The sequence below is a fragment of the Dama dama genome, chromosome 14 (genome assembly GCF_033118175.1).
Source record: "Dama dama isolate Ldn47 chromosome 14, ASM3311817v1, whole genome shotgun sequence".
In the NCBI taxonomy this organism is placed as follows: Eukaryota; Metazoa; Chordata; class Mammalia; order Artiodactyla; family Cervidae; genus Dama; species Dama dama.
This window is the reverse complement of record NC_083694.1, coordinates 28,211,900-28,226,748: the sequence shown is the minus strand read 5'-3', so window position 1 is coordinate 28,226,748 and position 14,849 is coordinate 28,211,900. Positions and strand designations below refer to the sequence as shown.

Genomic DNA, 14,849 nt, shown 5'->3' with positions numbered 1-14,849 from the left:
CCACAGCCTGCTCTTATGTGGCTGCAAGCTAAGAATAATTCTAATATATTTAAACAGCTGTAATGGAAAACAAAGAAGAATGTATAACAGAGACCATATGTGGCCTACACAGCCCAAAATACTGAGTTTGACCTTTTACAGAAATAGTGTGCCAGTCGTCGTTTTAGTGTATGTTTCAGTCTATAATACGATTATAGTCTAGAAATTATATACTAGAAATCAGTGAAGAGATAACAAGAATTCAGTCTCTTCACTTCTTACAGGTTTTTAGGATTTTCTATATACTCCTAAGTCAGTTTTGGTAGTTTGTGTCTGGTTTAGTTTCCTAGGACTGCCATAATAAAGTACCACAAGCTGGATTAAACAAGGGAAACAGTGTTTAAGGCCAGATCTAGCTAGCAGTCTGGATCTAGATAGAAGGCTGGAAGTCCATGATCAAGATGTTGGCAGGGTTGGTTTCTTTTGAGGACTGTGAGGGAGCTCCATGCTTTCTCCTAGCTTTGGGTGTTTGCTGGTGCTCTTTGGTGTTCCTTTGTTTGTAGATGCATCACTCAGACCTCTTTTTCATTGTCACATGGTGTGTGTGTGTGTCCAGATTTCTCCTTTGTATAAGGACATCAGTAATTTTGGGTTGGGGGTCCACTTCCTCCAGTATGACCTCAACTTAACTAGTTAAACCTGCAACAACCTATTTCCAAATAAGGTACATTCTGAGGTGCTCGGGGTTAGGCCTTCAACATACAAATTTGGGGCAAGGACACAACTTGATCCATAACTGTGTCTTTCTGAGAATTTGTTCATTTCATCTAGGTTATCTAATTTGTTTGGCATACAACTGTTCATAGTATTTCCTTATACTCCTTTTTCTTTCTGTAAGATTGGTAATGCCACTTCTTTCATTCCTGATTTTAGCAATTTGAGCCCTCTCCCTCTCTCTGTCTGTCTCTCTGTCAGTCCTGCTAAAGGTTCTTCAACTTGATGGATTTCTTTAAAGAACCAGCTTTGGTTTCATTGACTTTAAATTGTTTTTCTTTGTTTTGTTTATTTCCACTCTAGTCTTTATTATTGCTAGAAGACTAGAATGGAAAACAGAAATATAAAAATCAGTTGCATTTCTATATACCAGCCACAGTTAGAAAATGAATTGTTTTGAAAAAGAGACCATTTATAGTAGCATTAAAAAATCAAGTACTTTAGGGGACTTCCCTGATGGTCCAGTGGTTAAGAAACTGTCTCCCAATGCAGGGGACGCAGGTTCAATCCCTGATCCGGGAACTGAGATCCCACATGACACAGGGCAACCGAGCCCATGCATAGCAACTACTGAGGCTGTGTGCTCTAGAGCTCGGCCCCCACAACAAGAGAAGCCCACACACCACAGCTTGAGAAGCCTGTGTGCTGCAACAAAGAACTGTTGCAGCCAAAACTTTAAAAAATTAAAATAATCAAATACTTAAGAATAAGTGATACAAAATGTGTAAGAGTTCTATGAAGAAAACTATAAAGTGTTATTGAGTGAGCTTAAAGAAGGCAAGTAAATATAAGAATCCACCATATTCATGGATTGGAATACTCGATTTTGCTAATATGTCAGTTTTCCTTAAATTGATTTATAGTCCCATATAATTCCAATCAAAATCCCAAACAGGTCTTTTTTTTTTTTTTTTTTTGCTTGTTTTCTTTTAGTGTGCAGCTTGACAAACTAGTTCTAAAATGTGTATGAAAATGCAGAGGGCTGAAAATAGGCAACACTTTCTTAAAGGAGAATAAGGTAGAACAATGCTCTTGAATATCAAGTCAGTGTAATATTGGCAGGGAGATAGCAATAGGTCAACAGAACAGGATAAAGAGCTCAAAGTAGTTTGTGCATATATGAGCACTTGATTTATGGTAAAGAGTTTTCAGGAGATGATGGGTATGGAGAAACAATGAAATTGGACTCATACTTTGCACCATGTACAAAATCAAGTTTAGGTGGGTTATAAGACCTTAATGAATAAGGCAAAACACTAAGCTTTTAGAAGGTGACATTTCATGGCCTCAAGGTCAGGAATGGCTTCTTTTTGCCCAGAAATATATTTTATTAATTTATTTTTATTGAGGTGTAATTGATATATAACATACTATTCAGATGTACAACATAATTCAGTATTTGTATGTATTACAAAATGATCACCACTAGTTAATATCTATCACCATACTTAGTTATAATTTTTTTTCTTGTGATGAGAACTTATAAAATCATCTCTCAGCAAATTTTTAATATGCTATATAGTATTTTTTATACATTTAAAAATTTTAAATTGAGTATTTTTTTAATCAAAGAAAATGTTATGGTCAGCTGCAGAGTAAAGAGGTATTTCTAACACATGATGAATCCTGACATCACAATTTTGAACAAAAGAAGCAAAACTCAAGAAATATACACTATATATTTCCATTTCTATAAAATTTAGAAACAGGCAAAATTTACTACACTGTCTAGAAATGAATTCTTAGGTGGTAAAACTGAAAAAAAAAACAAAACAAGAATTTTTCTTGATTATCACAAAGGCAGGAAAGAAGGAGGGCTTTAAAGGGCTTAAATAGATGTTAGCCTCATAATCACATTAAATTATGCTTTTATGTTCTGTGCACTTTTCTATTTTTTAGCAAAATAAAGGAAAAGGTTTTTTAAAAGAGATGTAGTTTTTGTCTTTTTAATGGCTTATTTGTATAAGAAGATACTCAGGTTTTTAAAAAATCTGTTTTCCCCTGATTTTAAGATATCTTTGCAAATAGGTCAAATTGGCTAGGCGCAGATTGAGAATAGTTTCACAAATTAAACTCGGAAGACTTTTAGCTCTGTTTTAGTTTTAGCAAAACAGAAGTGATTAATCTGTAACAAAATGGAAGTTAGATTGGTATCTCTCTACCTTTCAGTTTCATCAAAGCTGTTATGTGAAAACATGAATCTTCTGATGGTTTTATTATTTCTTTTTTCCTGCTTAAAGCAATCAGTGATAGTTAAGTGAAAATGATGAAGTGAAACTCACTGGCTTGTTTATAGAGTATAAATAATGGTAGGAGGAAAGAAGAAAGGGCACATGTTGTAAATATGTAGTATGTAAAAAGGGTGTAAACAGTGAATATGATTGTACTAATGAATGTTACTGCTGCCTGCTGCTGCTGCCGCTGCTAAGTCACTTCAGTCGTGTCCGACTCTGTGCAACCCCATAGACGGCAGCCCTCCAGGCTCCCCCGTCCCTGGGATTCTCCAGGCAAGAACACTGGAGTGGGTTGCCATTTCCTTCTCCAGGTACTGCTGCCTAGCCAGTGATAAAAATTCATCTCAAGATTATTGAATTAGAGATTATGCCTTGCTCAAATAAGATGAAATGTTCTTTGTATCAATTATAAATGACTTGGTTTTACATTTTAGTAATTATCCCTTAAGACATGTTTCTTTTTAATATTTTAATTTTTTTTTGAGTGCAGTTGATTTACAGTGTTGTATGAGTTTACATGTTTCTTTAACTCTTGAATTATTTTGTTAGGGGTTGTGCATTCATGATGGTACCTGGAAGTCAGCAGTTTATGGTTTTGGAGATAAGAGTAATTTGAAAAAACTACGAAATGAGTCAGATATGAAGCCTGTCCCAATTGTTGGACCAAAATTGAAAAGAAGGTATATTATCTCAAAATCTGTTCCTCAGTTTATCTAAGCCTGTTGTTGTTTACCTGACTGTTAATACCATATGCTATTTAAAAAGCCTGGAGACTTTCGTAGTGAGTTCACTGTTGTTTTCAAAGATAAATAAAATATAATTAATATGTTACACTAAGTTTAACTACTTCATATATAATAATACATTTGGATTCTGGGGAAAATTAGTTTTATGACTCTTCACCATCAGTATCAAAATTAAACATCAATTAAATTTTATACAATAAAAATCTGATGATCTTATGTATATTAATCAATATATTAATAGTATTTATATGTGAGAACTCTGAACTCAAGAGTTTGGCTATTGAAATGAGTGTTCTTTTTATCATTATCTGGGGAAATTGTTGGGGTACAAAACATGGTTAAATTATGTATGTGTTAAGTGCCCATGGTATGAAGAATACTAGTGTTCTAACTTGTCACTTATTTGGGTGCAAGTGTAGAGAACAAAGGATGAATACTAAAGTAAATTTTAATGAAGAGCAGATCTGCCATCATTATTGTTATCATTAATTGCCTCAGCAAGAGTTAAGGTTTTTATTCAGAAATTTACCAGTTAAAGTTGTGGTCACTGTAAATGGAAAAGATGCAACATGGGTCTGTCTTGCAGGTGGCCAATTTCTTACTGCAGAGAACTCAACAGTTATTCCATTCCTTTCTTGGGAGCAGATGTGTCTGTTGTAAAGCGAACTCAGCGTTACTTGCATGAAAATTTAGAGCAGTCACCTGTAAGTGTATATGATTTATTTTTTAATAAAGAGTATTCTAGTTTGTTTCAGTTCCTCTATCAGTTTAATGTAGGATTTTTATGTTTATAAATCCAAGAGAGAAAGAGTTGAATAGTGCATGATTCAGTTTCTGGGAGCATAAAGAATTAGTAGTGTAGAGCATTTTGCATTTTATGTGGGTGGTAATAGCCTCCTCCCACAATTCAGATCTGACCTTCTGAATATATTTTTTACATGAGACAGTAGAAGCAAGTTCAGTGCAGGAAATCCTGGTGTTGTAATCACCCAGCAGTCCTGTTGAGAGTTTCAGCTGCTAGAATACTCTCTCTGTTGCTTATGGAGATGACTGGGTTCTTCTCTCTTCTCTCCTTGCTACCTCTGGAGTCCCATCCTATCACCCCTCCTCAATTGGTGAGGGAAGTCATTATTCCCACTGCCAAGACTTGAAGAGGAAACTATTTAAGTTAAAAAAAAAAAAAATTTCTTAAAGAGGTTGTAAGTGGAGTATACATTCTATAATGTATAATTGTTAAACTCAGGTATATGGTTATGAACTTTTCATATTTGTATTCAAGCAGGAGGAGCTAATTATTGTTTGCAACAATTCCTTTTAAAAAATGTCCCTGTAGTGTCTGTTTTCTGAACAAGCTTTTAGAACATAACACATTCATAAAGTGAAAATTGCTTTCATTTGATATTTCTGACTATAGAGTAAGTTATTAGTAGTAACATTTTTGTATTACTTGGTCTAAGAAAGGCATAACATCCTGATTTTATATTCTTCATCTAGGTTCAGTATGCTGCTTATGTAACTGTGGGAGGCATCACTTCTGTTATTAAGCTGATGTTTGCTGGACTCTTCTTTTTATTCTTTGTGAGGTTTGGCATTGGAAGGCAACTTCTCATAAAAGTAAGTAAGTTTTTATGAAATTAAACCTATAGAAGTATTTTCTATGAATTTTAAAAAATACAACTAAAGGTATTTTTTTCCCCCCTTTAGTTCCCATGGCTCTTCTCCTTTGGTTATTTTTCAAAACAAGGTCCAACACAAAAACAGGTAACTCTTTCCTTTGTATCTAGGTCTCTAAAATAATATTTTTCTTAATTTTGTTTTTACTTTTCCTCAGTGCAGTGATAATAATAGCTAAGACTTGATGAAGCACTTACTGTGTTTCAGACATTCTTATGTTCTTTATATACATTAGATTACTGAATCTTTTCAAACACTCCTTAAGGGAGGTGTTATATCCATTTTATAAGTGAGGAAAATAAGTAACAGAGAAATTTGCCAAAGTCCTGTAGTGAGTAGATGGCCAGGCTACAATGAGAACTGAGCTGTTTGGCTCCAGAAATTGTGCTCTCTTTACATCATAGAAATTTCAGATTTTTTACTCTTCAGTTTTACTCCTTCATTATCTCGTCCTTTTTACCTCCTCTGTCCCTCTCCCAAACTTACTTCCTTTTTCCACTTTCACACACCCTGGATTCCCATGGTAGGTAAATTGAGTTGTCACCTGTCCAGTATCTTCAATACGACTGCTTTGGGCACTTCAAATATAACGTGTAAAATCTGAACTTCTTTCCATCAGACCCTCTTCTTCCTTCTATGTTTCCCATGTCAGTTGGTGGCACTATCATCTGCCCAATCAAGAACGTAGGCATCACTCTAGATTTTTCTCCAAATCCATCACAGCTACCTTAGTTCCCTCTCTCTTCTCTCCTGTCTCCCTTCTCCACCACTTCCTTCTAATTGTAGTAAAATTAAAATATGCATGACATAAAATTTCCCATCTTAACCATTTTAGTTCATCGGGGATACAAAGGGCTGATTGTATATACCCTATTTTGCTTATCCACTCATCTGTGCATTGACATTTGGGTTACTTCTATCTTTTGTCTATTTTGAATAATGCTTTTATGAAATTGAGTGTGCATTAACATCACTGAAGAGCCTTCAAAAAGTCCAGTGCCCAAGCCACATTCTACACCTGTCAAACCTGCATCTCTGGTCATCCGTTTTGGGCTCTCTCCCAAAGCTGAGATCTCTGCTGTGAGCTCCCACGTCACACCTCCTGAATCAGAATGTCCAGATGCCAGGGTCACAACGTGTATTTGAAAAAAGCTCCCTGAGTGATTCTGATATATAAAGTCCCAGGTCTAAGAGTCATTGCCAAAGCAGTAAGTCAGGGAAGTATTTTAAAGAAGGTGATAACAGGGTCAGATTTAATTGTTTATTGAAGTGTAGTTGATTTACAATATTGTGTTAGTTTCAGGTATATGGCAAAGTAACTTATTTATATATATATTTCACATTATTTTCCATTATAGGTATTAAATATAGTTCCTTCTGTTATACAGTAAATCCACGTTGCTAATCTATTCTGTGTGTAGTAGTTTGTAGTTGTTAATACCCTACTCTTAATTTATCTGCCCCCGCTTTGCTCTTTGGTAACAATAAATTTGTTTTCTACATCTGAGTTTGTTTATATTTTGTATCAGTTTTTAAATTCTACATATAAATGATATATATTTGTCTTTCTCTGTTTGACTTACTTCACTTAGTATGGTATTCTCTAGGTCCATCCGTGTTGCTTCAAACAGCAATATTTCATTCTTTTTTTATAACAGTAATATTTCATTGTATATATACATATCACGGGCTTCCCTCATAGCTCAGTTGGTAAAGAATCTGCCTGCAATGCAGGAGACCCAGGTTCATTTCCTGGGTCTGCAAAATCCCCTGGAGAAGGAAATGGCAATCCAATCCAGTATTCTTGCCTGGAAAATCCTATGGACAGAGGAGCCTGGCGGGCTACAGTTCATGGGGTCGTAAGAGTCGGACACGACTTAGCGACTAAACCACCACCACCACCATACGTATCACATCTCCTTAAGCCAGTTGTCTGTTGATGAACACTTGGATTGTTTCTATGTCTTGGCTATTATAAATAGTGTTGCTATGAACATTGGCATGCATTTATTTTTTGAATTAAAGTTTTCCTTTATTCTGGATATATGACCAGGAGTGGGATTGCTGGATCATATGGTAGCTGTTTTTAGTTTTTTTTAAGGAACCTCCATACTGTTTTCTATGGTGGCTGTACCGATTTACGTTCTCACCAATGAGAGAACATACAGTGTTTATCTGTCTTACTTTACTTGAAGTCCATCCATGTCATCACAGATGGCAGGATTTTGTTCTTTTTTATGGCTGAATAAGATTCCTCTATGTGTGTGTGTACCTGTACACACACAGACACACAGACACACACACACACACACACACTACATTTTCTTTACACATCAGCAGACATTTAAGTTGTTTCCGTATCTCAGCTATTGTAAATAACGCTGCAGTGAACATGGGGGTGCATATATTTTTTCAAATTGGTGTTTTTGTTTGCTTCAAATAAATATCTGGAAGTAGACTTGCTGGATCATATGATTTGCATTTCCCTGATGATTACTGATATTGAGCATGTTTTGTTAGTCACCTGTATGTATTTTTGGAAAAATGTCTATTCAGGCCCATTTTTAATCAGATTGTTTGGTTGAATTGTATGTATTTTTATATATTTTAGGTATTAACTCCTTATTGGATACATTTTTTGCAAATATCTTCTTCCATTCAGTAGGCAGTCTTTTTGTTTTGTTGATAGTTTCACTGTGAAAAATTCAGTTTAATGTAGTTCCACGTGTTTATTTTTGCTTTTGTTTCTCTTGACTAAGGAGACATCCAGTAAGACCAGGGAGGGGGGATCGGGATGGGGAACACATGTAAATCCATGGCTGATTCATGTCAATGTATGGCAGAAACCACTACAATATTGTAAAGTAATTAGCCTCCAACTAATAAAAATAAATGAAAAAAAAATACTGAGACCAGTGTCAAAGAGCATACTACCTATGTTTTCCTCTCAGGAGTTTTGTGGTTTCAAGTCTTATATTTAAGTTCGTAATCAATTTTGAGTTTGTTTTTCTATATGTTGTGAAACAGTAGTCCAGTTTGATTTTTTGATTTTTTGCATGTAGCTGTCCAATTTTCCCAACACAGTTTATTAAAGAGACTGTCTTTTCTATTGTATGTTCTTGCCTCCTCTGTTGTAGATTAATTGAACGTGTAAGTGTGGGATTATCTCTGAGCTCTCTATCTGCTCCATTGATCTATGTGTCTGTTTTTTTTGTGCCAATACCATACTGGTTTTGGGGGTTTTTTGGCCATGCTGCACAGCTTACAGGGTCTTAGTTCCCCAACCAGAGGTTGAACCCATGCTCCCTGCAGTGGACCATGGGGTTCTAACCCCTGCACCGCCAGGGGGTTCTCAATACCGTACTGTTTTGATTACTGTACTTTTGTACTATAATCTGAAATTAGAGAAGATGATACTTCCAGCTTTGTTATTCTTTCTCAGGATTACTTTGACTCTTTGAGGTCTTTTGACTTCAAATTTAAGAATTATTTGGTCTGATTCTGTGAAAAATGCCATTGGTATTTTGATAGGTATTACATTGACTATGTAGATTTTCTTTGGTAGTATTATCATTTTAACAATATTAGTTCTTACAATCCAAGAACATGGTATATATCTCTATGTGTCATCTTCAGTTTCTTTCATTAGTGTCATAGTTTCTTGAGCACAAGTATTTTACATCCTTGATTAGATTTATTTCTTGGTATTATTCCTTTTGATGGGATTGTAAATAAGATTGTTTTCTTAATTTCTCTTTCCGATTGTTGTTAGTAATAAATAGTAATAATGCAATAAATTTCTGTATGTTAACTTTGTATTTATATCCTGCAACTTTACTGAGTTCATTTACTAGTTTTAATAGTTTTTTGGTGGTACCTTTAGTATATTCTATATGTAATATCATGACCTCTGCATACAGTGACAATTTTACTTCTTATTTTCCAATTTAGATTCCTTGTATTCTGTTTCTTGTCTGATGGTTGTGACTAGGACTTCCAAATACTATGTTGAGTAGAACTGGCAAGAGTGGGTGCTCTTGTCTTGTTTCTGATCTTAGAAGAAAAGCTTTCAGAAAAGCTCTCAGCTTTTCACCATTGAGTATGCTGTTAGCTATGGGTTTGTTATATATGGTCTTTATTATGTTGAAATATGTCCCCTCTATATACACACTTTGTTGAGACTTTTTTTTAAAATGGATGTTGAATTTTATCAAGTGCTTTTCCTGTGTTTGGGATGACTATATGATTTTCATCCTTTATTTTGTTAATGTGGAATATCACATTGACTTATTTGTGGATGTTGAACATGTTTGTATCCCTGAACTAAATCCCACTTAAGTATAATATGTGCTGTGTTGTGCTGTGCGAAGTCACTTCAGTTGTGTCCAACTCTTTGTGGCCCTATGGACGGTAGCCCACCAGGCTCCTCTGTCCATGGGATTCTCCAGGCAAGAATACTGGAGTGGGTTGTCATGCCCTCCTCCAGGGGATCTTCCTGACCCAGGGATTGAACCCATGTCTTTTATGCCTCCTGCATTGTCAGGCGGGTTCTTTATCACTAGCTTGATGGCCAGATCCTAATTATAGCTTATGGTCCATTCAATGTATTGTTGAATTTAGTTTGTTAATATTTTGCTGAGGACTTTGCACAGGAAGCTGAGGCTTCCCTGGTGTCTCAGTTGGCAAAGAATCCCCCTTCAATGCAGGAGACCTGGGTTCAATTCCTGGGTTGGGAAGATCTCCTGGAGAAGGGAATGGCTACCCACTTCAGTATTCTGGCCTGGAGAATTCCATGGACAGAGGAACCTGGCGGGCTACAGTCCGTGGGATCGCAAAGAGTCGGATACAACTGACTGACTTTCACTTTCATTTTGCACTCATATTCATCAGAGATATGGGCTATAATTTTCATTTCTTGTAGCCACCTTGTCTGGTTTTGCCTTTAAATAATGATTTCTCCTTTCTGGTACCTACCTTACTTTTCTTTGTAATAAACTTCTGTATTAGAATGTATGTGTGCTGTGAGGACACACACAATTCAAAACCCTGGCCTCCTGCTCAGTAAGTTTAATAATGCTGTCCACTGAACTAGCCCTGTACTTCTAATTCATGTTTCATATTGTTACTAGATCTCGTGTGTGTGTGTACACACACACACACACACACACACACACACACACAGTCTTCCCCCTTCCTCTAAACTAAGCTCTAGAAGTGCCATATATTTTATTTTATAAATACTTTATGTCTCAGGGCCTAATATAATGTCTGACCTTTGGTTTATACTTAATAAAAATTTGTTCACCATGGCTTTGTTACCTTATTTCTAAGTTTAGTGATTATGACAGATGCTTGGATAAATCTTTTATAATTTAATTTTGAATCAAATTTTTATACTTCTAAATGGAGCAGTTTTGTGTCTATATCCTAGGCCCATATTACCATTACTTGCTATTTTTGTCTTCTCATCTCAAACATATCTAAAGCCAGAGTAACATATTCTGTCCGAAAATAAAAACTGCCTCCAGCTTTTCCTCTGAAACTCCCTGTTTTAGTGATGCTGTTCTTTCAGCCACAGCCTAAGATTCATCTTTATTCTTCATTAAGACTCAGCTTTATTCCTCACTACCTCTGTCCCCAGAACATTACACCAGTCAACAAAACTTACGGTTCTTCAAAGAATTATTTGTTGTTCCATGCTTAGTTAAGGATGACAGGATATTCTAATAGAATATTGATTGTTGTTATCTATTAAAAATGTCTTATATGAAGTATAATGTTGATAGAATGTTTTATTGTGTTCAAGGAGGAAATGACATATTTATTTAATAAACTCTTTGCTTTCTCTTCCTCAGATTGATGCCTCATCATTTACGATGACATTTTTTGGTCAAGGATTCAGCCAAGACATTTCTCCTGTTAAGAACAAACCAAATATCAGAATTTGTACTCAGGTGAAAGGACCAGGTATTTCACATGTGACTTAAGAACGTTTGGGAGTTTTATATTGTCTTGAGCTATAAAGTGGTGTGTTAGTCATAATTTCTTTCTAAAAGTTGTTTTAGAAATAAATTTGCACAATTATTTAAGTTAATAATGATAAATAATTCTGTCAAAAGAAGGATTGGAATTATTGGTATCATTCAGTTTTATTGTTGTATCCCTCTCTGATTTTTTTTCTTTCAGCATGATTCAGTAATTCTGAATGGAATTTTTAATATAAGAAGACAGGGGCTGATTGATATTTATCTGTTCTATGCTCATACTCAAGGGTCACTTTAAAGCCTTTTACTTATAACAGTAGTATAATTATATTCAAGGCTGTGGTCCAAGCTTTCTTTGGAGTCTGTGATCACCCTGACATTGCTTGTAAAATTTGTGCACGTGTGTGTTTTTCCAGGGAGGGTAAAAATTTTCATAGGTTGTTAAAAAAACTGTCACCCCAAAACATTCAGTAACTAGTACTGTAAATTTTAGAGAACTATACAGAGACAGTCCCACTGTGAGTTACATTTCATTACCGTCCTTCCTAATAGATCACAGCCATCTGTTGTACAGGTTTAATCAAGCCCAATAGCAAAGATATCTTTGCATCTTGCATTTTTTTCAAATTTCCACTTGGGTTTTTAGGATAAGCTATGTTCTTATTTGACATGAATATAAACACCAATGTTCTACTGGTTTGTAGACTTCTTTTAAAGTTACTTCTTAAAGTTAGACTTCTTTGAGAGTTACTCAGTTGTCCTTTAAGAAACTGAGTCTGTTTTTCAAAGTGAAGTTTAGTGTATTTGATTGATAAAGGTCAGTTTAGTGTATGAGTTGGGCTTCCCTGGTGGCTCAGATGGTAAAGAATCTGCCTGCAGTGCAGGAGACCAGGGTTTGATCCCTGGGTCGGGAAGATCCCCTGGAGAAGGAAATGACAACCCGCTCCAGTATTCTTTCTGGAGAATCCCATGGACAGAGGAGCTGAATGGGTTGCAGTCTAAGGGGTCGCAAAGATCGCACAGTGTATGAATAAATCTAGGATCGTTGGTAAGAGTGTTGGCTTGAGCTAGCTGCCCGCATGTGATTCTGGTTCAACCACTGTCTAACTCTGTGAATGTGAATGAGGCACTTAACCTCTCTATGCCTCAGTTTCCTCATCTGTAAAGTGGATATAAAATAGTACTAACCATGTATGATTGTTAAGAGGATTAAATGAGTTTAATAGATTTAAAGCACTTAATACAGTTCCTAACACTTAGTAAGGACTATATAAATGTTAATTGTTATTTCTGTTATTTCATGAACAGAGTATTAAGGAAATTCTGTACACTAAGATATAAAATCTACCATTTGATTTTTGGGTGCTGTTGAATGTCTAGTTTATGGATACTTTCTTTTTCTTGATCACTGGTTTTCTGCAGAAGCTGGCTATGTAACTACCCCCATAGCCATGGTCCAGGCAGCCATGACTCTTCTAAATGATGTCTCTGATCTTCCTAAAGTGTAAGTCTGATTTTCTTCAAATTTAAAGATATCTTTTTCATTTATATTTTAGCTTATTTTAGTTCAGTTTTCAGGCATTGGGTTTACAGTATGTTTGATCTGAAGAGAGAGGTGAACTTAAAATCGCGAGGACAGTTCCTTACTGACTTTTGGAACAGTGCAGAAATAAATGAGAGGAGACAGAAGTTGAGAGCCATGTAAGTTGGCTTCAGTTCCTTCGAAAAATAACTTAGATTCAAAGTTAGCTACTCAAAAAAGGTCCCCGTAGTTCAGTGTTATTGGCAGGAGCCCTTAATCCATGCTGAATGATACCCAGCTGGCAGTGAATGCCTTGATTCATGGCATCCTGGCTAGATAATTATTAAGTGCACTATCTTACTGGAGGATTTAGCTGTTAGCCTAAAAGTAGGCCAGCTTTACAAATAAGCATAGGCTTGCAGGCTTAGAAACAAATCAGGTATGACCTGAAACTAGTAAGTAATAAACATAAAAATTATATGAAGTGAAACTTAATTACATTTTCTTCAAATATTTGTATACCCTTTGAAAATATTTAGCATTTTCTGAATGGTAGCCATTACATGTAAAAAAACACTTCTTTTTCATCCTGTTTGTCCTGTTTATGCTCTATCGGGAATTGATCACCTACATTTATTTTGTCCACGTGTGTATTTAGAGGCCTCCCAGGTGGCTCTGGTAGTAAAGAACCCGCCTGCCGGTGCAGGAGACAGAGAAACGGGTTCAATCCCTAGGCAGAGACAATCCCCTGAAGAAGGACATGGCAACCCACTTCAGTATTCTATCTGGAGAATCCCAGAGGAGCCTGGCAGGCTACAGTACATGGGGTTGCAAAGAGTTGGACACAAGTGAAGCGACTTAGCACACACGCATGTGTGTATTTAATCTTCCCGAGTCTTAGGGCTGACTTTATAAACAGCAGCTGTTACTTGGGTTGATAACCCTCCATGTGCCCCTCCCAACACACACACCAGCATTGTGGAAACAGTCTCCTTATCACTGAACCAGTCTAGACAGGTTTGCTAGGTACTGGTTTCCTCTTGAATAATAGCTACTGTTCACTTGGCTGGTTTTAGAAATGGAACCGAAAACAGTCCATAAGAAAATCAAGAATCAGGTTTTTATAAGTCTTGCATTGATTTGAGAGCTAGCTGTCCAGCAGATCATACTAGCAGAGGAAGGGGCTGGAGCTGGGCATTGTGCACTGTTTTCATCCTGATGTCTTTCAGGGGTGGAGTCTTCACACCCGGAGCAGCTTTCTCGAGAACAAAGTTGATTGACAGACTCAACGAACGTGGCATTGAATTTAGTGTCATTAGCAGCACTGAAGTCTAAACATTTTAATAATTAATTGAAGTCATAAGATGTATTAATTAACATCTTTTTAATTTGATATGTTGAAATGCTTCTTTAAACCTATCTGACTATATGTGGAAAAGATTGTCAAATCTAAAATATGTATACATTAAAAAGCAGGAAATTGTACTAGCTTACCCTAAATTTCAAATCTTAGCTGATTTTTGTGATTTTATTGCTTTTGAGAGAAAACTTAATATTTGACTGACTTTTTCATTGAAGAATTCATGGTCATTTTTTATAAGTGAGCTGGCAGATCAGAGGATGGGATGGGTGGCTCTGTCTGTGTTGCTGACGCATCCAGGCTGGTGGTCATGTGAGATAGTGGCTGCTGTTTTCCGTCATAGTATCAAATGGGATCTTACTTTCCCATGAATTTCTCTGTATAGTGTAGGCCTTTGCCAAATGAAGCTGCAGTTTTTGCTGTTTTAGCCTAGTTTTTCACCCATCTACACTGACTGATTTTGGACTCCTACCTAAGTTTAATAATAAAGGATTGTCAATTGAACAGTGGATTTGTGTTTGAACATGTCTGTATAATTGAGTAGTGGTAGAAATATGCTTCCCAAGTGGTCTCTGT

At 36.1% G+C, this 14,849-nt stretch overlaps 1 protein-coding gene across 2 annotated transcripts in view; it reads left to right on the top strand.

The window, feature by feature from the left end:
• SCCPDH (saccharopine dehydrogenase (putative)) overlaps nucleotides 1-14,782 on the top strand; it is a 29,936-nt gene extending 15,154 nt beyond the window's left edge. For both annotated transcript variants that reach the window (XM_061160204.1, XM_061160203.1), the window contains 7 exons: nucleotides 3,537-3,667; nucleotides 4,320-4,437; nucleotides 5,228-5,347; nucleotides 5,438-5,494; nucleotides 11,263-11,374; nucleotides 12,814-12,895; nucleotides 14,143-14,782. In XM_061160204.1, the coding sequence (XP_061016187.1) occupies nucleotides 3,537-3,667; nucleotides 4,320-4,437; nucleotides 5,228-5,347; nucleotides 5,438-5,494; nucleotides 11,263-11,374; nucleotides 12,814-12,895; nucleotides 14,143-14,248 (726 nt within the window). In that variant the 3' untranslated portion in view covers nucleotides 14,249-14,782. The remainder of the gene's footprint in view (nucleotides 1-3,536; nucleotides 3,668-4,319; nucleotides 4,438-5,227; nucleotides 5,348-5,437; nucleotides 5,495-11,262; nucleotides 11,375-12,813; nucleotides 12,896-14,142) is intronic.
• The last annotated feature ends 67 nt before the right edge of the window (nucleotides 14,783-14,849 follow it).